This window comes from Pungitius pungitius, chromosome 5 (genome assembly GCF_949316345.1).
Source record: "Pungitius pungitius chromosome 5, fPunPun2.1, whole genome shotgun sequence".
NCBI classification, from domain to species: Eukaryota; Metazoa; Chordata; class Actinopteri; order Perciformes; family Gasterosteidae; genus Pungitius; species Pungitius pungitius.
Genome location: NC_084904.1, coordinates 18,271,048 through 18,295,474, shown reverse-complemented (window position 1 = coordinate 18,295,474; position 24,427 = coordinate 18,271,048). Strand labels below are relative to the sequence as shown.

Sequence of the window (24,427 nt, the reverse complement as noted above, 5' to 3'; positions counted from 1 at the left end):
GGCTGGGAAACGTTAGATGAGTAGGTGAAAAGCATGCAAAAGAAAAAGAAATGAGAGGTATTACACATCTTTATTCATTTGCAAAATAATACAAAAAAAAGAAAATGACATTTTACTAGGCAAGGCAAACATAACTTAAATAAAGAACAGAACATAGGAATTCACACCAGACTGTTACTTAACATGAATAAATGGACATAACATAAATACTTTTTACAATTGCTATTCGTTGCCTAAGTAAAGGGGCGAGCATGCTAGTGCCCGCGTCCAACAGAGGGAATACATTCAGTGCCCACCAGTCCCCCTCCGGCTCCAAACAATGCATGCGGTCCCCCCCGTTGTGACGTTAGGGTTCATACCTTGGGCCCCCCGGGCGAGGGGAGTCTGTCCTCTCATGGGCACTGATGTAGGAGAGTTTCTGGTGGGAGCAGGAAGGGGACCGGGGCATAGCGGGGGAGTGGGCCTGGTGGGCCGGGGAGCGGTAGAGGCCCTCGGGCCCGGCGGCCCTGCTCTGGCTGCCGCTACCGTGATCCGTGTGCAGGGAGGTGGACGAAGTCCGAGGGGCGCGACCCAGCGTGGAGCCGGCTGGGTGCCGCAAAACCGGGGTTCGCTGCCCGTAGCTCACCAGGCCCACCCCCATCAGGTTGTCCCTGGAGCCTCCGTAGGCCGGGGGTGTCGGGCCTCTGGAGCCAGGGCCGCGGGGCAGCCCGTAGCCCCCGTCGAACACGCCAGAGTCCTGGGCGTAGATGTGGGCCTGGGAGCGCCCGTGCAGCATCTGCCGCTTCTCCCTCTCCTCCATCTCCTTTCGCTCCTGGATGGAGGCCATGATGGTCTGGGAGAGGTTGTCGTAGCGCACCGGGGATGGGTCCCTGTCCCTCAGGTGGGGGGATTGCCGGCCCACCACCCCCCTGGGCGGCATCACCGGGCTGTAGGCGGGGGCGACCTGGTGCCTCTGCATGTCAGGTTCCCGGATGTGGCACATTTTGGTGGGCAGGTAGGGCGAGTGGAACCCGACGGTGGGCCTGCCGCGGTGGGCCATGCACTCGCTGGCTGAGGCCGGGGAGATGCTGGGGTTGAGCAAGCTGTCGTAAGACAAGCTGCCATTGCGGTTGGAGAGCGCGTTGGGCGAAAAGACGCTCTTGTACGGGGTGGAGGTGACCGCCTGCGGCTGCAGGGCGGAGAGCTGGCCCTTCTCCAGCCGGCGTGGGCCCTGCTTCAGGCTCAGGGAGTGCGAGTGGACGGGGTCGGCGTCCAGCTGCAGGGGAGAGGACTGGAAGGTGCGGTGGAGAGGAGTGTTGGTGTACTCGGGCAGGTCCAGGTTTGGCTCGGACCGGTAGTCGTGGCCGCGCACACCCTCTTCCAAGATGGCCGAGGTCCTCCGCTCGTCTGGCATGACGATCTGGGCAGCAGGCAGCACAATGACACATCATGACACCTGTCCTTATCACCCGTGGCTATATGGTAGCACTACTAATATTAAAAAAACATAATGATGGATACACATCTTACATATGCCAAACAAACGATGCCGTACCTGCTCTCCGGCGGTGTGGTAGTGGACTTTAGGCATGGTGCCAAAGGAGGGCCTAAATTTGTACATGGCTGGAGTGGAAGGGTGGGTCTTGCCAGAAAGTGGACCATCTTCAACACAAGACACAAGACGAGCAGTTAACGCGGTGCATTTGAGAGAAATGCCACATTATACCAGCATTGATTGAAACTCTGTTCTGAGAGAAAACACGAGACCTGAGCTGAAGTCTATCACCAGAATAAAGACCACACGTATCATCACTATTCCTAAAGAATCAAATAGAAATGGAGTTGCTTGGTAGTCGATCGAAGCCAGTTCAGTTTGCTCTCATTTGCCTTTGAGAAGGAGAGGCTGCAGTCCTCTGAAATACCGACAGGAGGTGGTAGAGCTCCATTGAAGAGCAGAAAGCGTTAACTCCCTGACAGAATGCACCATGGAGCTGGAACAGGTTGATATTATTTATTTATATTTACTATTGAATGCAACCGTACAGAGAAGACGCCCCCACTGGTCAATGCTCCTCAGCTTGAAACCCACCACCACAGCAGGACATGTCTAATTCCCTAATTCACACGGAGACATTTTTTAATTCATGATCATATCCATCTACGAGGCGTCATCGCCACACACGCCACCAGGATGAAAGCAGGTGGTGACTCATGTTGTGATAACTTACTCGGAAATCTCTCCATTGTAACACAAATCTGATGATGATGATTCAGTGAGCAGGACCTTCCTCCTCAATACAAAAAATAAATAAAAATCACACAGACTCTCCAGGCCGGCATTAAAAAGGCCATCGACGTTTATCATCCTAAACTAGAAGCTAGAAGCTGGTGATGCGCAGAGGCAAGAAAGAGCAATCCTATTGGTGGTGACTGACAGGAGACAGCGAGAGCTGCCGCTCCGTTCCTTACCTTCGCTGGAGGGCAGTTGTTTCTTCAGCTGGTTGTACCTGTCAGCTTTGGGAGGCAGCAGTGGCGGCTGGGTGTCTTTCCCTTCAAAGCCGTCCAGGCTGCTTTTGGACTACATGGGGTGCGATAACGTCCAGGGGCAGGTGGGGTGTGGGGGAGTGGGGGGGGGAGGCAGCAGATGAAACAAAGAGGAGCACATGTCAGCGGAAGGGATGGATCAACATACTCTCACAGACCGTTTTAGGGTAGCAAAGGTGCACTTATGGCAGCTGCTCGGCTTGGGCTAAGTCTTTTTTTTAAAGTTGTGGCCAACAGCTGATGCAGTTATTCCCATGTGTTGTGCTATTAGTAACTAATGTGACCCCCGAGCCGCTAGCCTCAGCCGCTAGCCACATCCTCAGATTGGTCTTAATTCACAACCCACGCCATCTCCAGTGACATCATTTCAGGCAATAAATTGTCTCCCTCTGGAGCCACAGGTGTTTTCACATACGCACTAGTTCTCCCGGAGACATGTCAACACACTTTGATTTGTTGGGAGATCCCCTCTGAGTCGGAGGGGATTTTCTATTTAGTGAAAGTTTGTAGAAAATAACCAGAACATGAGAAATTAAAAGAATCTGTAGACTTACTCTAAAAGGAAATAGGAGGCTCTTTTTTATCGAAGCCTAAGCCTTTATAAAGGTTGTGAAGTACTACCTATATTATAAACCTTTGGTAGATGGTATGAATTGAAACCCCTGGCAACGGACTTCAAACACTCTACTTTTTGTACTTTGTCTTTTAAAATCCCCTGCATAGACACAGTATATCAGGTAAAGTTATTTTTCAGTTTCTGGTTATATCCAGTTGTTGTTTTTTTAAAAGTGGAAATCCCCTCATTTCAACTTAAGTGAGCTATTGTGCCCGAGTGTATGCGGCCCTTAGCATAGAAGTGTAGGCCACTTGGTGGTGGTGGAGAAGAACTCACCTTGGAGCTGATGATGGTGCTGTGGATGCCGTTGTCGCTGAGCTTGATGGTGATTTGCCTCTCTGACAGATCCGGTCTGATGAAGGGGGGCTGGATTTTGACGTGGGGCTTTTTCCTGGGGTCCAACATGTACCTGCACAGGAGAAGAGCGACAGGCTTCCGCTCAGTTGTTGTTGTCCGCTCAGTTGTTAATGAGTAATTACTTTAGAAAGCATGTATTTTAGAGTAGAAATTAGTAGAATTTTCAGTGTAATAATGGCATTCATCTGCAATCTTTAGTGAATCTGGGCCTTGCTGAATGCAAGCAAAATGAGAAATACACAACTTTGCCTCATCCCATTTGGCTAGTGCAACAGTTCAAAAAAAAAGTAATATAATTTCCTCACAGAAAAACAGCATTTAGGAAAATCTAATATATATATTTTTAAAAGCTGTCAGTGTTTAATATGTCATGGCATGGAGGCGTTGGCTTGGTTTTATACATGAAAAGTTAACATCATATTTCTTTTTTTTGTGGAATTTCAGGTCAGTGTGTGTGTGTGTGTGTTGACACGGTTGACTATTTCTGCGCTCTGTTTTCTATTAACTGTTCAACAGAGTGATTCAATTCTCTGAGCCATCTGCCTTCCCCCTGGGTTGCTTGCTGCTTTCAGGCAGTACTGGTTACACACCTCGGCAACCACCTCCACAGTGTGTGCGTGCACTCATCCGCCCGTGTCATGTTTTGCGCTTACATGGTTCTGCACGGGTCCTAATGGATGGGTGTCACAGGCTTTAATTGGCCACCCTTGTGTTTGCGTAACCATACACAAACATTTTCCTCTCGAGTGCAGGAATACAGCGCATTTCTTTAAAAATGAGTTTAAATGTGTGCGGACAGAAAGAAAACCCTCAAAAGTACCTACAGTGAATACACACACACACACACACACAATATAATAAAGCATCTTACCTCGGCGCCAGGGGACTACACAAGACATACTGCACGTTGCCACAGCAACCCTTGGTGAAGGGATTTACTCCTCCGCGAAACTTGCCCGTCACCTGAGGAAAACGGCGCCTTGTTTAGTGAAGGCCACAGTCCACACGAGTGCACAAACATATGAACGCACAAAGGTCCGATGCTTGAATACAGAAAGGAGATGGATCCATCATGTGATGCGCGGGAATGAATTCTGTCCACACTTAGTGGACCGTACTTTCGCCCGGACAGAGGTTTGCTTGTCAAGGTCCGGCCAGCTATTTCAAAAGGTGCCCTAACGCGGGCACGGTAGCCCAAAGTCAGACAGCCGCGGGTGTGAATGTTTGAGTCCGGGTGAAGGAGAGCGACACAGCTCTGTTGGCTTTGGCAGGATAAATGACAGGCTAAATGGTTTCTGTGTGTGTGTGTGTGTGTGTGTGTGTGTGTGTGCGCGTTCAGAAGGAGCAGCGCGGCTGCACTCACCTGTTCGTTGGTGGTTCGACCTCGAGCAACAAGTACCATGTGGAAACCAGTGAGTCCCATGACTGGAATAAAGAAAAGCCCCGATATGCACATCACCACCAGACTGGACGCGAAAGGTCAAGCTCAACAACAAGAACAGGACCACGTGCACTGTGAGAATAAATCTCACTGCGTCCTTCAAACAGAGGAAGCTGGTATTTCCTGAAAGCTGCGTCTACAAATAACCGAACGAGGCGCCGTGAAAGGATACGTGACAGTGGTGTGCAACGCCGCCAGCCTCTCGCGGTGGTGGAGAACGAAGATGAGGCCGAAGGAGAAAATTCCCACCATGTGGATGCTCAGCGACAGCAGGAAGAGGAAGAAGTAGCGGTAGTTCCGCCGCCCGATGCAGTTGTTCACCCAGGGACAGTGGTGGTCAAAGTCCTGCCCACGGAGAGGGAGACAGAAATTTGGAATTTATTTGTAACCATGGCTTATTGCAGCCTGGTTTACGTCTCTTGACTGTTAATAATAATAATCGACATGTTCATTAAATTGTTTACTAGGCTTTTACACGCACCCACAAATACAACAGCTGCTTTGAAGGAGTCATTATGTGTAGGTGTGTGTGTTTTTTTTGTCCCATTGTGTGTGTTTTTAACACCAACAGCAATTAACGCCTGAAGCTGCCAAGAGCTGCAATTCGTGCTAGTAATTGCGTTTTGGTTTTTTTGACAATTAAATAAAACACAGATATTTTAGAAAGTATTCATACACCATCGGATATTAATTCTGGAGTGCAAAATCTCCAGTAAATCTGTACCATTTACCAACTGATTGCCTCTCATAACAAGCACCGAGTCAACAACCCAAAAAAAAGCATCATATTGTTGATACCAAGATGATAAATCGCTCTAACCTCGATGTATATTTAGGTTTCACTGCCTGCGTGTATAATTAGCATACTCCGCTCCTCTGCACATTTGTATTCACACACGCACGCACGCACCTCCACGCAGTTGTCGCAGACGCTGCAGTGCGAGCAGCGAGGCGGCCTGTAGAAGTGACAGGTGGCGCACCACTTCATCCGCACCTGGATGCCCTTGATCTCCACATTCTTGTAGAGCGGGGCCCGGAAATCATCGTCCTTGTCCTCGTCCTCGTCGGCTGAGGGGGGGGGGGGGGGGGGGGAAACATACCGATCAACACAAAAACACACACGGGCACGTTTGTCGGGGACAGCGGGGAAAACCTCCCCCCCCCCCCCCCCCACGCTGTAAGCTGTCTGTGGGGACAGCAAACACAGAGGAATTAACAGGTTTTTTATAATCCATTCAGCTCTTAACACTTAGAGGATTAATATAAACTGTTTTGTTTAATTGTCCCAAAAGTTGGGACATTATCAGATTTTTTTAATAAGAGAATGTAACGCAGGCGCAGAGGGTGCTTTGACCCGTAAATTAACACGTAACTTGCGATCTACAGTACGAGAGCACAAGTGACATTTTCACAGCGCCTCAAACTGTTTGTGAGAAGCTTCGTGCGTCGTGCTGCTTTTCCTACGAAAAGGAGCCGCGGTGGAAGATAAAAATGCCTTTCATCCGATCAAAAGGGGGGCACTTTCAAACGATCTCCACGGCGCTGCAAACCGGGGGGGGAAATGATTTCACAGCACAAGGATAACTGCAGGGATATCCAGGTAGAGAGCACGCAGAAAGCAGGAGAATGAAATGAGAAAACAAGACGCAAAAAGGTGGAGTACAGAAATAAACAGTTATGGCTGTGTCATTATGGCCTCGAAAAGGCTCTTCAAATAGACTTTTAGAAACCAGCGACAAGCTCCTTCTTTTCCAAACGCTCGATGCATTTTCAACAGAAAAACCCGTGGCCCGTTTCATACAAACGCACATTTACATTTCAAAAGAAGCTTTCAGTTTGATTCTAAATCAAGTCTTTCCAAATCGGTTCATAATAATTTGCCTGGAATTATTTTTAGTACATGGTCTAATTTAATACTATTGTATGCATATGCACGGACACAATCTTCCAGCAAACAACTGATTCGCTCAATCCTGGAACGTATGTGTGTGTGTGTATATAACGTACTATTGAACGCTGATTGAAAGAGAAGCATTCGGAGGACATTATCGATGGAGACCGAAATGATTGCCACACCACAGCGTCGAAAGCGAGGATGCCTGCTAACTGCCATTGATCACGGGCGTACCACCCCTTGTGAACCGATTAACTGCGTCCTCACACGGAGAAGTCAACTCACTCCGGGTGAAGGCGCAGAGGATTGGTACGACACGGCTCGTTATCGACGGGGATCAAATCATTGACCTTTCAAGTGAGAAATCCTCACACCTGTGCATCTTTTCACAGGTACATTGACAGTAGTGTAGCTGCTGCTTCTGCTAACAAACCGTGGAAGTCAGCGTCCTCTTTGGAGAAGCTGGACACGCACAACATCAATTGTCGAAGGTCCTAATCATGATTTGGATTGTCTCGCTTGACTTAGTGCCCCAAATGTTTATGTTTATGTTGTCCAAATAAACATTTCACAAATAAAAAAAGCCACCACGTGTCCGTTACGTCATTTGGCAGATCCCAACCAATAAAAGTACAATAAATGCCTGTGCCACACATCATTGGCCTGAATGGAAAAACCTTCAGTAGAAACCAACCATTCTCACTTTTACAATCCGGATGACGGAGTGATTTTCAAAACAGATGTCCTTTCTTCATTATAGCTTTATTGGTGGGTCCGCTCCCTGTGAGATATCACACCAAGAGCCCATGAAGCTGCTGGGCTGTCTACTAAACCCGGCGGGGGGGGGGCAGCAGCAGCAGAAGGCCACTGTCACCTCGGGGGGGAGGCAGATAACCTGAGCTTTAAACAACCCCATGATCATTACCCCCTTTTATGAGCAGAGAAAGCTACAAGACGAGTGCTTATCATTCACAAGCACATTACAAACATCCCCGGGGATGGCGGCCAGGCGGGTAACAAGAGTAATGAGGTGAGATTGAGTAGGTTCGATAAATGAGGTGCTTTTAAAAAGGTGCGCCCTATGCGTGAGAGCTCATCAGGAAGGTAAACGTAACTCGTGCTTATGCATAATACGTTATGAAAGATGCTAATATTTCAGATAAGTACTGCAGGAAAATAATGTGTGTTTCCCCCCCCCCCCCCCAGAATCCTTGCAAACAGAATTCAGGGCATCGCCCCTCGACGGACATGCACACGAACCTCTGGGGTAAACACCGGGGTCCATGAAGGTCGCCATGCTGAAGTTGGCCAACACGAAGAGGAAGACCAGGCCATTGTAGAGCGGCACGGCGGGGGAGACTACCTTCGTCAACCAGGGGCACCTAGAGACACAAAACCAGGGCACAAGGGATTAGCTTAGTCGCACGCAGTTCAAACCGCCATGGCAGCGTGATCACAGGTGTGCTTCTGTTCCAGTCGTCATAGTGACGTTTAGTCCCTCAACGAGTCGTTTTCAGTGGTAGAATTGAAGCAATGCTCGTAATTACAGACCCGGTGACAGAGAGTTGATTAAAGCAAGGTAAACAGTGGAAGCAAAAACACGGAAAAAAACACAAAGGTAGTCAGCTTGACTGAAAAATAAGACTTTTCCTAAAAGTCGTTTTGCAGGTATGTGGTCATGAAGAGAAGAGTTACACATTTGGTCACCTGATGAGCTAGGATTGCCTTCACTATGTTTACTCCTTCTTTCATGTAGCTAGAGCTAGTTTAGGTTGCTTGCCATCACATTCATCTCACTGCTATGCAGGTAAATGATGTCTCACACCTCAAAGGAATCCTAATGGGTCAGCGGCCGAGAGGTATCGGCAGAGAAAATCCCTTCAAAATCCACCGGGACTGACGTTCTTTATTGCTCAGTCAATGCTGTGAAATATTAAACTGTGGAGACATCTGAATCACACCCGCAAACCCTCTCAATCACGTGCACTCAGATGTCAAGTCACTGTGTGTGTGTGTCTCCTTAGGGTGATATTATTCAAGCAAACTGTTTGTGAGGTCTCGGTAGAGATGAAACACCCAGATGTGTGAACGCTCGTGGGTTATGCATTGCTGCAGAGATCCTGCAGGTCAGGGACTCAGAGAGGATTTTATGAATTAATAAAGTGTATTTCAAGAGGAGGGAGGAGAGAGAGAGACTCTCTCTTTCACTCTCTATCCTAACATTTAATGATCAACACCCCTACGCCCCCATCGCACACGTAACAGAAGGCACTTTCCCTTTCAAGCACACGTCTCCAGGTTATTCTGACGTGAAATAAAAAAATAAATAAACATAAATAAAAAAAAAAATTGATTTCCTGCTACCTAGTGCATCCTTGGCCCTGGAGATCATCCCCAATCCATATCGCCCCCCCCCCCCCCCCCTCCCCGCTGCGGCAGCCCTCTTTTGCTGTGTTGAATTATTCAGAGCCGTGGCTGCAGGGAGCCGCTGACAGAGAACAGGGAGACGCCAACGGTGAGGAGGTGGGCTCTCACATAACCAGTCTGCACTGGTCTGCAGCTCTGCGAGGGCTAGTGCGGGGTTGGGCTTGACTCATTTCTTCCAAGATATCCTAGGCGCCATTTCAAGGCAGCGGATGATAGCTTACATGGAAATGTGGCTCACTTGAAAATATTAAGTATTACAAGGGAATATTAAATAAACTCCTTCCAGTGAGAAATGTAAATCCTATAATGACACTCTGACTGGGAAATCATGAGCCACGCTGTTAGTGGATGCAACGGGAATATAATTAATCCCAATTATCCGTCCGTCACTTTCTTTAGCTCTTTGGCAGCGCTACACATCAAATTAAAAATGAATATATGTCCGTCACAAAACTAAAAGAATTCTAAATTCAACTTTTCTTGGTTATTCTCTGAATACAATTTCATTTTTTTCGTTTGTTGTTTCGGTGGAATTGACATCGACGGCAGTGAGCAGCACCGGGCCACCCAGGCTGCAAGTAGACAAGGTACAAACGCTTAAGGGAAGAATCAAAGAAAAGCACTGCAGCTCCCCCGCCTTACAAAATCCCAACGTACTCGTCTGTCAAAGGGTTCACGAGCCAGAAGGAAGAAAAAAAAAGAAAGCGAAGCTGACAGCGACCATTTTGGGAGTCCTGGAGCAGACGGAGGAAGCCTGATTGAGGGCCACAGACGCTGGTTAATTGTGTAGGAGTAACAAACAACCACAGAGCGCTTATAGTCACTGCCTTAACCGCTTGTGTAACCACAAGCCGACGGGGCTTTCGTTGCCAAAATTGCAATGATGTAATGAGTTTGGACCAAACTGGAAGAAAAGCCTGAAACCTCTTTGCGGCAGTTCATACGCCAATTATCAGGAGCTGCACAGCTGATCGGATGCCACTGAACATGCCGGGCACACTGCTGGGAGAGAGGTGTAAAGATCTATGCAGAGGAACAACAGAAATGACAATGCCATTTCATCTCCTCGCTGAAATGAGGATTAAATTAAAAAAACAAAGGATTAAAGAGGAATAATCCAGGGCTTGCTCTCCTGGGCGCTGGCAGAGCAACACGCCGTCTCCTCACTAATCTCAGTCCGATCAATACCAGACCGCAGACGGCTGGCAGAGGACCCTCCCTTTCCACAAGGCAGCCGTCGCCTTCATGCATTATTGTTGAATTCAAATGACTTGTGTTACGGTGGACATTTTTATCCAAAAGCCTTAAATTGGCAAGTGCGAATGAACGTGTCAAACGAGGTTTATGATTGAATGTAAATGCAATAGAAAGTAGTCATTTAAAATAATAGCAGCAAAGTATCAGTCCAGTCAAAAAATACAGACTAGTACAGTGTTTTTTTTTAAATAATTAACAGATAACTTGGGAAATTGCAATTATTAAAGAGTCAATTAAATTGTGATTATCAGTGGGATAAGACATCCCAAATACCATAGGTACAGTCACATTAACCCTTAACTAAGATATACTGGATGATATTTACAAAAACTGGATGTATTTTTAAAGCAACAATTACCAATTTTAACAACACGTTTTATTGACAGTGTGTCAAATGGCAATGCATAATGTGAGAGGAGTTGCTGTCAGTGATGAATCGACAGGGAAATGCTAAAGAAGATGTTTCCATCAGGATTCGGTAGAGATCAGAGAGGGTCAACGTCCGTCAGCTCTCCAGACACATGACTCGCTGAGCCAGAATAATGATGAAGGTTAAAGGTCAATGATGAAGGTCTACTCGGCCGAGGGGCCCATACAAATAAAAATGTAACGAATAATAAGTTAAAAGTAAAAAAAATGCATGCAACTCCAACGTTTTCCCCTTTCATTCCCTTTCCAGTCATGTGGTGTACTGACTGTTTATCTGCAACCAACACGGACTGAGATTAGTTCAATTTACACTACAGCTTTAACTCACTCATAAAGCACTAGTTTCCCCTTCTGCAGCTTCCCACTCTCACGGGGCCTCATCTCATCCGTGGATTACAAAGATGCTGCATCCGACGTCAACCCCTGAGACGTCGTGAAATCACATGCTACACACATCCAGCAGCTTATGGACAGAATCTTAGCCTTTGGCATCCGATAACCATCTCAGTCAAGTGCAGCAGCAGCAGCAGCAGCAGCAGGGGTGTCCCTGGGTGGGTAAAGATTAGAGAAAACACCAGGCTTTTGGTTGATGACGACCCAGCTGTCTCTGCAAAAAGAAAAATCCTGGACACAAATCCTCAGGCCCCAAACGCTTAAAAAAAAAACGTCTGTTGATTGAACAGAGTGTGGGTGGAGCACTTTGAAATGATCTCCGTAATCCCACTGCCAGCCTTTCAGATGGATAAACCACTCAGCGGCCTTTGTAAAGTAATTAGGTGATAGCCGAAGAGGCTTTTTGAGGTGGTCGCATCGGGCGATCCACATTGAATCAATGTTGGTCTTAAGTAGGCATTTGAGGGAGTTTTTCATATCAGGACACTTTTTTATTTCGATTTCATTACATTTTAGATCGTCTCTTTAACTTAACCATAATTTCTTGAGCGCTCAGACTTACAAATGATGTTGTTTTAAATGAAATAACCCAACCATATAACGATTAGTCAACTAATTCATTACAAATATATGAATGCTTTTCTGTTTTCCTAATCATTTCTGAGCAAATGTAAGGATTGTGATTATTGTGATTTGTTGGGCAGTAGTGACCTGAATATAATACTTAATCATATAAAACTTACAGGAATATCTGCATCTTTTACTACTTGAATAACATTTTCCTCATAATGCTGAAATGACATTTCAACTGCAGAACTTTTACTTGTAACAGACGATGATCTTCATATAATGCTATTTTGTATTTCAGTAAATTCATCTGAATGCTTCATTCACCAGTGCGTCTCTACCATGAACAGCCTTCTACACACCCCAAAGCTATTTGACTACTCAAATCTGTGCGTCCTTTATTTGCCTGCTTTGGGAATGGTCCAGCCTTTGAAGTTTCTCTTTTAGTGGCTCTGAGTGGAGACGGGGGTGAATGAGGAGGACGGAGTCTGGAGAACCATCAAAGAGAAAACTGAGTAAATCAAGAGAACTTTGACGGCGACACTTTTCTTACATGCAGGAAGAAGTCTTTGTGAAATGAAGGGAGATGGACTAATGGACACAATAGTGATGGGTCGGATTCACTCAACGACATCGCAGGACCACTGGGAGCACTTCTAGGACGGTGTCCAGTCCACCGCTAGAACGCCGTCCAATCCATTCGTTTGCTGAGGCCGGACCCAGTGGGACGCACAGGGCCCGGCCTCAGCAAACAAAGACCCACTGATCCAGAATCAGCTGATAGGATCTCGTCATCCCCCCTTTTCCAGGAAGGGAATCGTTATCATAAGGAAAAAAGGGGCAATCGTATTCCGTGAGGAAATACGAGTGAGGCTTTGATCACCAAGGCTCAGTCCTACCTGCTAACCTGAACCTGCATATTCCATATGCGTACCTGCTACTCAAATTCATTCAAACAAATCGCCCCCCCCCCCCCCCCGTGGTATTCATGAACGGCAGCACCGCTCTCCAGCTCCCCGGGGAACCTGCCTATCTCACGAATGCAGACAGATCTGCATTCACATGTGCTGGAGGTGTGCTGCATAAACAGCTGGATGCAGCACTCCACTCACTGACTGGGCTTCATGAGATTCAGTCCATCGAGACCTAAATCAATCATTCAGTTTTACTAACTGCACAGCAGCAACACTTTGATTTACATTTACACCATTTATGTATTTCCTTTAACTTTAGACCAGTCAATTTCATTCCACACCCGATTTGGATAACTGGTTTGCTGGACCAAATTTGGCATCCAAACTGGTTTTGAAGTCACAAAACCCTGCTTGCTTGTGTAAATCCTGTTTGCTTGTCTTAAACTCGGATTTAAAAAAGGAACTTCTTATCTTCAGTCGATACAAAGGAGTCTTCATGTGTCACACTAAAAGGTGGACTTAGATTATACAAATGTTTATTATGCACGCACAAATTGGCACATTAACAGAGATTCTAGACTAGGGAATGAAATAAAAGGATTTCCCACCATAAGCTCTCCTTTTCTTTGTTTGAATATTCATAAAACATTTATGTGGTCTGTAAGAGTTAAGCAGGAAATGTATCCGACAAAAGAAAACTTTTCTATTTCCCCCGGCTACAAAATGAGGTTAAACAAGCTGCCCACGGTAACTTACATAATAATATTAAAAAGCCCAGTGAGCACTGAAGCTATTACAAAACACACACAGGCTCTGTATGTATGAAGGTTATTTTTTAGTGCTGTCAAACGACTAAAATATTTAATCACGATTAATTGCATTAATTTCATAGTTCAAAATTAAGCACAATTAATCATAATTTTTTATCTATTCTAAATGTCCCTTCATTCATTTTTTTCCATAATTTTCTTTTCATTTCAATGCTCTTATCAACATGGAAAAATGAATTGGCTTGCTTTAAGAACATTTAAAAAATAAATAAAAAAATATACATCCAACTAAGACCGATTCTCTGATGTTTCTTGGCTGTATTTAAATGTCTTTCACTGAATATGATGTTATAAAACACTATTTCACTCATATCCCCTGCAGAGGCTCCAATTAATGTGGGTTAACATATTGTGGAAGCAGATGTCACATTTTGCAAACGCGGATCTCACTTCGTGATAAAAAAATAATATTTCCATACGGGAGAGGGATGTGTTAGTGTGTGTGCCAAGGGGAGGGTGTTAGTGTCACTTAGTTAATGTTCTTCACCCAATCCTCCTACTCACTATCTTTAATATAAAAAAATATACAATCACGCTATCTGTCTAATCCCCTGAATCCACAAAATAACAGGAATTGTATACACGTACTCTCCCAACATGTCCTCACATACTTCATTAAACCTCCAACCAAACAACCTCTGTGCTCAGAATCCAATCAAATAAATGACACGCTGATCAGTGATCAGTGATGGGGGACATGTGTGCTGCCAGTCTTTCACTCTCCCTGGGGGATATTTGACCAGTACTGAGGCGTCGGTCAGTCGGATTAAATTATGTTTTAGCAGCCGAAGACACAGAAGCTCCACTGAGTACAGTAAATATCTGTAGAATGCTGTGACAAAGCAACTGTTGCCTTTGTGTGCACGTTGGGCTCTGCCAGTTGGCAACATCCGTGTGCATTGGAACCCAATCTTGATTTTTGGCTTTTGTCGGGGGGGGGGATGAGTGGGTGGATTCAGTAAACATGGATGCCCCTTGCTTCAGTCAACCATTCTCAACCTGCTCGCTTGGTTGCCAGGCGAAATGTGTACGGAGAGGAAAGAAATGCCTGCAGAAGTTGGCTCGTCCTGGTTTACATTCCCAGCCGCTCTTCTTCTCAGCCCCGAGCACTGCGGCCACTGCGAGCAGCTTTAAGAGCGACGACTTGAAGACGGGCGATATTATTCGCTTACTGTAAATGCCACAATGACAAAAAGTTGCATTTAATTCACAAGCCAGTAAAAACACGGCTAGTTAGCGAACCACAGTAGGAACGAGGTACACACATAGCACTAGTCAGTCAGAACCTTGAACTAAATATAGAAGGTTCATGTTTACGCCAAGTCATGTTTCAGTGAGTCCCTGTTACTCAACCAGGGTCATTCCCCTCGACCAGCCCATGGACCGCGTAGATTCACCAGCTCTGGGTGGGCTTTAGCCATCTAGCTCTCCCAGACCCTTCTTATATGGCACGATTACGGCTTTTTTTTTAAATCTGTAAGCGCCATCTGAAAGCCGCCTCAATCCACACCGGTGAGGTCACTCCAATTCTCTTCACACTTCCTGCAGGAAGCCGACGACCGCACGAACACACAAAAACACAAACACAAGCTGCTCTCCATTGAACAGAGCAATGCCAATCTGCAACAGAATGTGGATGTTTTGCAGAGTTAAATGACACACAAAACAGCCGTGCCAGATTTGAACCTGGGTGCATGGAAGACCTGCTTGGACTCATTTGTGTTTTTCCCCAGGTGCAAACTGACAGTCAGGCTTGTAACTTGTCTGAGTGGGTAAAACTTTGATTGAAACTTGTTGCATGTTGCTTCTTTCTGGGCAATGTTGTGTCAGCTTTCTGGTCGTGGTGATATTAACAGTACAAGATTGACTAATTAAATGCGATGACCAGTTGTTTTTCTCAACTCAAGCATGCTCTTTTTGCTATAACAATGTGAACCCATTTCATCTCATCAACTGTAAATGCAATGTGAAGCACAACAGCTGTCACATTGTAAAGAAACCTATACGTTAATAAATAATAGCAATATTAATGTCACAAATAGAACATTTTCCTCACAACACAAAAAAATGTCATAAAGGCTGCAGAGTCACTCTAAGACGCAGATGCAGAAGGAGTCAAGACCCAGCAAATTCTGGTTGTATATCAAATCCGCTTCTTGTTGCCGGATGCTTTGTCTGCCCCCCCCCCTCCCCCGCAGAGCCCATCAACCAAATGAACTGCTCATCAATCAGTTTAATGTACACACACACACACACACACACACACACACACACACACACACACACACACAGGCCCTGGCTGGTGCAGAGGTTGGCAGAGATGGATGGCACAATACTCGACTGGTAATAAAACAAAGGGAGATGTCGACACATATTCCGCCTCCCTTAAAGCCGAAGCTTTGAGTCGGACACCAGAAGACAGACAAGGTTTTCAGTTTAATCAACTTGGGAGACAACAGCTGGCAGAAGTTGACAGTCATCCAACAGAGTTAGAAAAGAAACAAGCCTATACTGCATGCGTTTTTTCTGCTGTGAAATATAAGACAGCCCCCTTGCAGATTGGAGTAATAGTTTATTTATGTGAATTATTTAATTAGACACATATCATTTCATTCTAATCGATCCTTTATGCACCAATCATATAAACTGGCAACTTGTCAAAAGCTTTAGTGCCAGAAACGAGCAAAACCATCATCATCATCATCATCGTGGGAACAATGAGGAGGGGAATTGTTGCTGTGAAAGCTTCCGTTTTCTTTGTGTAAGCTCATTGAAGGAAAGACACACTCTTTTGTCTTGTAATTCTCGCACTAGAGTTGTTGAAGACAAACATTCTTGCGGAGGGGCGGTCAACAATAGAATATAACAGTAGCACAAGCAGAGGCATGTGAGAAAGACAGCCGTCCTGTGTCAGTTATAATCTACAACAACAGCTACATCAGCCACCATCAGCCACCAGTCATATCAGGCCGAGTAGTCAAGTGCGGCTTTGCAGAAAACCTATTTAATTAATATTCTCTTTGCAGCAGACATGAAATACATCCAGAGTCACACAGTTTAACTAAAAACGTTCCTCGGACATGGGATCCGGCTGTTTCATTTGGAGGGTTTTGGCTCTCCGCTCACCTTCAACAGATTTGACATCATCGTCGTAAAAAGCTGTTATTTTACTTTCCCTCAAGAGTTGTAACATGGAAGTCTTAATCCTAAACGACTTTCCATTTGCAGCCCATAATGCTGTTCTTACCAATTTAATATGGCCACTAAACAATTTGGGTGAAGATGGAATACGTACTGAGCACCAAATGCAGGGGTCCACTGTAAGGGAGGCTGGGATAACGTGGTTGCATCAAGTGTGCTGATTTCTATTAATTAAATATTAAAACTGGAACACAAAGGGACATTCAATAGTAAGTCCTTAAAGATGCTCTGAAAATGCCTCAGTCAGCAAGGTGCTTCTAATAGGCAAGAAAAAATTTGAACAGTAAAATGTGTGAAACATCGCAGCCTCACACGCGGCCTCACAGGACTTCATGCTTGTGTGTGTGTGTGTGTGTGTGTGTGTGTGTGTGTGTGTTCCAGTGCATGGCCTCGGACTCTGAAGGGAGGTTTCTGTGCTGTGGTGTGCAGGCTGCTCCATGGTAGCTTCGCCTTAGCATCAGCCCACACACCATCATGACAGGCAAGGCCCGGGACAAGACCCGCTCTCACACCACTGGTGTCCAGATGTGCTTCCCTGTGGGTCTGACTACACTTTTGTCGGTGGAAAATAGCTAATGCATAGCAATGCATATGTGTGTTAGATTGTGAAGGTGCAAATCAAGCCCTGTTAGTATCAGGATATAATTACCGTAAAGCTCATATTATAAACTAAAGTACTTTTAGGGCCATTACGTGCTCGTCAAAACAGCGTTTTCCTGTTTTGAGATTAATTCACTTTCTTGCAAGGAAGAGGGGAAACTATTCCATCAAACTGCATTTTCCAGCAAACTAACCATTTTGCATAAATAAAAGAACATTTAGGCTGTACAGATTTTTTTTGCTAAACCAACTGAGCCAGCATGCAATCTTAAATCTACTTAAGACTCGGCTGAAGCTGCCAATCAGGCTTTTATTTGCAGTGAGTATACAATGTCTAAAAATGAATGTGGTGCTCATTGAAACCAAAATAGAAAACAAGCAACTTTAAATTTGCTCCTCTGTTTTGACGCAAATTACATTTTCAGAATTCCACAGGTTTGAATGGTAGGGTTGAAATAAATTAGAACATATTGTGATTAAGAAACATTTTCTGGGAAAAAAAAAATCCATCTTGGGACACTTCAAAAGATTCTCCATGCAGAATTTGCATGGATTTAACATGAATTAACCCCTTTCCTATACAGTAGTGTCGTTACCTCCATACTGCGTTAATTTATGTGCTTAATAGCCAAGATAATTTGCAGGAGGACAAAGTGTCCTTCAATTCCAGTGTCCTTCACAATCAAACCTGATCCTCCCTGCTTTTCTCAGTTGTTTCTCTTCATGAGTCCCACAGCTGAGGCAGGTGCTTTCACTAAACCTCCCTGAAGAGCTCACCCTCTTCCCCAAACCTTCTGTTTCCTTCATATCTGTCTCCACGCCTCCTCTCTCCTCCTGCAGGAACTCATCAGTGGCTTGTTCCAATCTACAGGAATCTTAATTGTGTATTGTCAAACGAGGATTTCTTTTTATTTGCCATCAAAGGAGGAGATCTGGATCAGCGGGGCAGGGAGGCTGGAAACGCACACTGCCACTCACTCACTGACACACCTAAATGACCATCCACACACATTTTTTTTTTCCACTTGCTCAGAGATGAGTGGGCAAAAACACACAAAATGCATATAACAGTAGGAGCGGGATGAGAAACGAGATGGAACATGGCAGCTCTGTTGGTGATATCATAGTTCCCTGTTTTGATGGCTGTGGGGTACGGAATGAAATGTGACTATCTGCTGATCCTTTGCAACCTTTTCTCGAGGCACAGAAGACACACACAAACAAGAAGTGCTGAGTGCACAGCCAGCGGGCTGCAATCACGACACGTTCCGTAAGGGCTGGGTCTCCACGTGCCCACAAGCTGCAGAGGGAACAATGAGTCCCATTGATTCACCAAGCTTCAGCGAGACAAGACAATGGTTCCTTTTAGCAACAGACTGGCAACTCTGGGCAGAATCCCACCAGTGTTCTCTGGGAACAAAGACAACGACGGGCAGAGGGGAGAGGGGGGAGGGGGGGGGTCAATAAACTAGATTGAACTGTCTCCATTGCAACCTCAGGAGCGGCAGGGCGGCCCGCTCGTGACCCGGGGCACATTCCCGCTTAAACCCAACGGTTGTGTAATGGATGTTACAGCGGCGATTAGCGATTTCCGTGGAGCAGCAGTAGGTTCTTTCGCATCAAGACACATTTCCCACGCCACTGGCCGGTGGACGCTGCGTTGTTGGCAAACCGGTCGCGGGCCGGCAGATGTAAATGTGGGTTGCTTACACGCTCGGGAGGGACGGTTAAGCCCCAACACCTCGAAAACACCTCTTGTGATGCAAACCCAATTGAGCGTTCCGTTCTGTATGAATCCGCTGACTGAAACGTGAGGGAGGGGGCGGATGGCAGCAGAGCGGGAGCTAAGAAGAAAAAGGAAGGAACCGTTTCATGAGTTCCACTTGTACGCTGTTTTATAGGAGGATGGAGTTCAAGGGTTGTGGAGACAAAATGTCTGCCCCAGATCAGATCCGACACATTTCTGTTAAACACTGACAACAACTATTGAGCGGCTGAACAACACACACAGCTTAAGGAGAAGCAACCATAACTAGGCACGTCAGGCCTGACAAGCTTTGGATTGATCCACACAGGGAAAGTCCATGGGGACATACTCAATGGGCAGAAAGTTTGTAGGATTAGAACCTTAATGGATTTAGACTTTAAAAAATAAATAAATAAGAGTAAACCCGAGGGTAAAAGAGTTAGGAATGGATTAAGTGTGTATTTATCTGCTTTAAGCCGCACATTTTCCATTGCTTATTTATCCTTTCACATGGTACAGGGAATTAAAATGACCTTAATTAGCTGAAGCTAATAACATTTTTGGTCTACCTGTGTCTAATTGCTTTGTTCAGTGGTGAAGCAGCAATGGAAAGCACCAAGGCTCAGTGAACAGCCAATTAAACATCATTTGAATCAACTAATGACTGTTTAACCACAGTAGGAACAGCATAGGACTATAATTTTTCAATCCCTATTTCAGATATTGAGAAAATATTCAATTGTAAATACAAATGCATGAAGGTAACCTTAGTCATTGTGGATGGAACCGATGTAGAGCTGTTTAAACAAATAAAAACAAACCCACTGACTCCCTGAAAGTACCGTTTCATCTGGATGGACATATAAACGCCAAAGGGCCGCGTGAAAAGGAAGGCGTTATCTTCTAAAGCGCCTGCTGCTGGCCTACTTCTCTCATTAAGGGGATTCCATCGGAGGCCTCTCCTCCCGACGCTCAGGTCGCGCCATCTGCTCCGACTGCACCGGGGGGAGTTTACTATGGAGCTGACAGCGCTGAGAATTGTGACTCTTAATGGAGCAATATGTAAGGTCCGATCCGCTTAGGGGGCCGTTGAGGACGTTCTCCCTGCAGCCCTCGGCGGGCAAAGAGCCGGAGCGCCGGCGCCCGGCTGGAGCCACGTGCAGGGATGAACGCCGATGTCGGGTCGCAGTTGATTCAACTGCACTAGGCTTTCGTAATAACAACAACACATACACATTAAGGGTGGGGGATTTCCTTACCGAATCGTTAAGCCATTTCTGTAAGGCTCAACAGGAGTAATGAGGAGTAGCGGGTTGGCGACATGCTGGAAGGAAGACCGATGGCCTTTGAGATAAATGCATTTTTCTCCTAATCAACTTACTGTTACTAAAAAGTAACAGCCCCGGAGAAGATGAGAAGGATAACCAGTTATTTGCTAGTCCTCTGCATCTCCTGTTATTCCCTTTCTTGCAGTTTTAGCCCAGTGTGTGCTCTAAGAACGTGGTTGTCTCACATATGTGAGAACCTGATCATAGCTGGTGTTTACATTACATTATTTAGTTTTACAAGCTCAGTTTTGTGTTCAATGTCTTTTTTAAAGACAGATTTGGGTCTATAAATACACATGCTGACCCAATTGTAGGTGGCGTAGATTCACCTGCAAATTCTGTGAACACAGTCTGTTTGAAGCCAGCCAAAAAAAAAATCTCCCTGGAGCAGGCAGGGTGCGGCACGCCAATATTCTGAAAACAATTAGAGCTGGATATTTAAAGAAACAAAAACCCATTTTTGATGTGGAGCAGAAGCATTTCTTACCAATGCTGTTAAACCCGGTCTCCCGTGGTCTTGCAGGTGAAAACCTACATGGTGGAAATTACTTTCTGAGATGAAATACCTTAAATATATATTAATCAATTAAGCAAACTACATTAAGGACACATTCATGCAATATGCATGGCATATTTCAATGGGATCATATGTGCCCACATATACTGCTTGTTGGGAATCCAAATGGCCACAATGAACCGCTGCTGAGCTGTACGGCAGAGTGCACATGTGTATCCTTTTATCAGGTCTCTAAAGGAGGGTTTTTTTTAAACTCGTGGATTTGGGGTTTTTCCACATGTTGTCATCTTTTCCTAATACATCTGAAACCAGGCAAACCCTATTTGGCCCGAAGGAAGGAGGCGTTGATGAGCTGATGTAAGGTCGCCAGAATGGGTGAAAGGTGACAGCTCAAAATCATCACCACGCCGAACAATTGAAAGAAAAAAAAAAACAGCTCACTTCCTCATTGGCATAAAGGAATAGTATATAAATGGAAATGCACCAATTCCTTTTACACCGAGATTTAGATCATTATAATAGACATAATAGATAAAAATAGACATTTTTAGACTTAAATATTTGTGCAAACTAAACTAGCAGAAAACGTTATCAGAAAAAGCTGTAAACTGTTGCTTTAAACTGTGCGTGTTTATGCAACGTTTGACCTCATCATTGACCTGTTGTGATTTGTGTGGTCTTCACTAACAGACACCTTTCAAACCTTTTAACCACCCTCATTATCACAAAACGTACCCTGAGGAACAGTCCCATAGAGGCCAGTTACAGCTCATGGTTTACCTTGGATTCATCCCGATTGTACATGCAGCTCTGTTGCACTTATACCAACACAATTATGTTGACATCTGAGATGCATCTGGGAACTGACCAGTCAATCTCCTGTTGGCTATTATTTAGCAAGTGAGAAGGTGTAGTAATATAGCTTATGATAGCACAAAAACTGTCCAACGGTATAAGATATTAAACCCAGATAGTGAGGCGTCACATACCACAACCCATGAATGAGTACACCAGGAATCCGCTCCACACCCTGTCAGCCATTAGGACCCGGGGCGTGATGGGCCAGCACCCACACTGAACCAAAATAGAGCTCTGCTACTAATCCAACTTGAACAGGTGCTTCTATTTCAAGGACAAAATCCTCTCCAATCCATCCAATGGAATCCGAGGGGGGGGGGGGTGAAACACTTGACTGAGCATGCTGGTTTCAAATATAATGGTCAATTGGCGCTTCAATTTATTGTGTGTCAAGTCAGTAAAGCTTTAGTTGATTGTCAATCTTAATATAATTATGCTTTAAGCAAGCAATCCGCACAAGTGGAACAAGGAACGTATGCAAGTAAAATGAGAATAGTTGTAGCATGGCATATATATATATATATATATATATATATATATATATAGCAAGATCTGAAACTTATACTGAGGACAGAGCAAAAGCATGGGAGCCAGTTCCAGCCCTTATTCAAAGCTGGACTTTGTTACAAAGCCGCTCAGTGGCAGTGTCCTTCTCTACATCAGGAATATAATTATCTCGGGTGTTTACTGAGTCAAGGGTGTATTGGAGGAACTGATTTAGTCAAAGTATTTCTGAACAAGCTTTTCTCAGCGATCATTCTGCACTATCTGCACGTCTACTCCTGTTCTGGGCGGATATTTCCTTGATCCCAGACTAAGGGAATGTCTTAGTAAACTTCGCAGAGAGTGTTAAGGCAACGTGGATGACAGAAGCGAAGAGGAGGGGGGCACATTATCTAATTTAGACTCCCCTTTTGTTTTCTTTGAACTCAAAAGGTCCGGCTGCCCAGCACCAGGCGGCCACAGAGTGACGAGACAATATGGTGCAAGTCTGACTTTGACAGCAGCCACAAGACAGATTGATTGCCCCCCCCCTGCGATCGTGGCCAAAGCACAGTGCGGTAAAACTGGCAGGAAAGCAGCACAGTTTGAGCTATGCTAATTATAATCTTCCCTCTGGGGCCCGAAACAGATTTGTCTCCTTTTCATTACCACCAAGTTGTCCCCTATCAATGGTGACAGAGTGGTTCGAGGTACCCGTTGAAAGGCTGTAATGAAAAAAAATAATTCCATCAACAACCAGTGGGGTTTAGATTCGGACTTGAAAAACGCAGAAGGAGTAATCCCTCCACTCTCCTACCACGTTAAGTTTGTGCAGGAAGCGAGGTTACATCAATTCTGTTCCAGAAGTCTAAATGTGTTATGTTTGTTGTAAAGGGGAGTGTGGTAGACAGGCCCACAGGGCGAGTCACTGGAGCCGGGCTATTCACGAGAGCACCATCACAACCTTTCAAAATATGAATTTCGTGCGGCGTGTGCAATGTTGGCTTTTGTTGCGGAAACAATGCGACATGCAGAAAGAAGGGAAAGGCTGGGGGCATCACAGTGTGGGACCGTGTTCCTGGCTTTTTTTTTTAAGAGCCCTTGATATATTGACAAGCCGTGTTGAGAACTTGAATGTGAATAATGTGGGATTTGCAATGTGTTTTATTTGTAATAAGTTATATCCGTTATAACCAGATAGTCTTATATCAAATAAGCTTACATTTCTTGGATGTTTCTAGTGTCTCTCAGAGACGTGTATTCAGACCGGAAAGAAATCCATAGAAACACATTATGGGTCAACCAATCTTTTCAATGAAGACGACCTAAATCATGCAGAAAGAAGACTAAGAGGCCACACTGGTAGAAGGGTTTGAGTTAAATGCTAATGCCAGCATGCTAACAAATTCACACCGAACGATGCTAACATGCAGATATTTAAGAGGAATTATGTTACTAGTTTACCATCCTAGTTTGGCTCGTTAGCACGTCGATTCGCTAAATAGTGATTATTTCTGTATGGACGCTTGTGGATGTTAATTAAAAAAATGAATGCATAGAATATATAATGGAATGTGTTGAAAATAAAACTTTGTTGAATATGTGGTCGTTCATAATACATATTTATTATATATGCGAGCAATACATGCACTCATGGAACGCATGCAAACTGAAATGATAGGAACGTGTGGTTGATTAAATCATTGAAACAGTAACTGTTAAAAGAACCATCTGGGAAGAAAAAATTGGGACCTATTGAAGCCAAATGCGTCCCAACATTCCCGGAGCCAAATATTCAATCTGAGGCCCCCCAAAAAAAAGCATCTCATCAGCGATGAAGAGTGTGGCGCCGCGCCTTCCTCGGCTTGGCACAGCTACACTCAGCACTCTGTGCCTCTGCTCTTTTCTGCTGGAGACACAGAGGCCCTGAAAACGCCCCGAGATGACAGAGGGAGAGAGGAAACAGGTGGTGTGCGACGCTCTACGTGGTGCATGAAAGAGTGGACATATTGTCAACGGGACACAGCGAGTGACTCTTTCATATC

The 24,427-nt window shown here is 45.2% G+C and overlaps 1 protein-coding gene across 1 annotated transcript in view; it reads right to left on the bottom strand.

The window, feature by feature from the left end:
* The window catches only part of zdhhc8b (zinc finger DHHC-type palmitoyltransferase 8b), a 44,839-nt gene that overhangs the window by 2,713 nt on the left and 17,699 nt on the right, over positions 1 to 24,427 (bottom strand). Inside the window, exons 2-10 of the mRNA XM_037481344.2 lie at positions 8,092 to 8,213; positions 5,848 to 6,005; positions 5,110 to 5,282; positions 4,860 to 4,962; positions 4,368 to 4,459; positions 3,416 to 3,548; positions 2,449 to 2,557; positions 1,535 to 1,641; positions 360 to 1,399 (exon numbers count right to left, since the gene is read on the bottom strand). Of these exons, the coding sequence (XP_037337241.2) occupies positions 360 to 1,399; positions 1,535 to 1,641; positions 2,449 to 2,557; positions 3,416 to 3,548; positions 4,368 to 4,459; positions 4,860 to 4,962; positions 5,110 to 5,282; positions 5,848 to 6,005; positions 8,092 to 8,213 (2,037 nt within the window). The remainder of the gene's footprint in view (positions 1 to 359; positions 1,400 to 1,534; positions 1,642 to 2,448; positions 2,558 to 3,415; positions 3,549 to 4,367; positions 4,460 to 4,859; positions 4,963 to 5,109; positions 5,283 to 5,847; positions 6,006 to 8,091; positions 8,214 to 24,427) is intronic.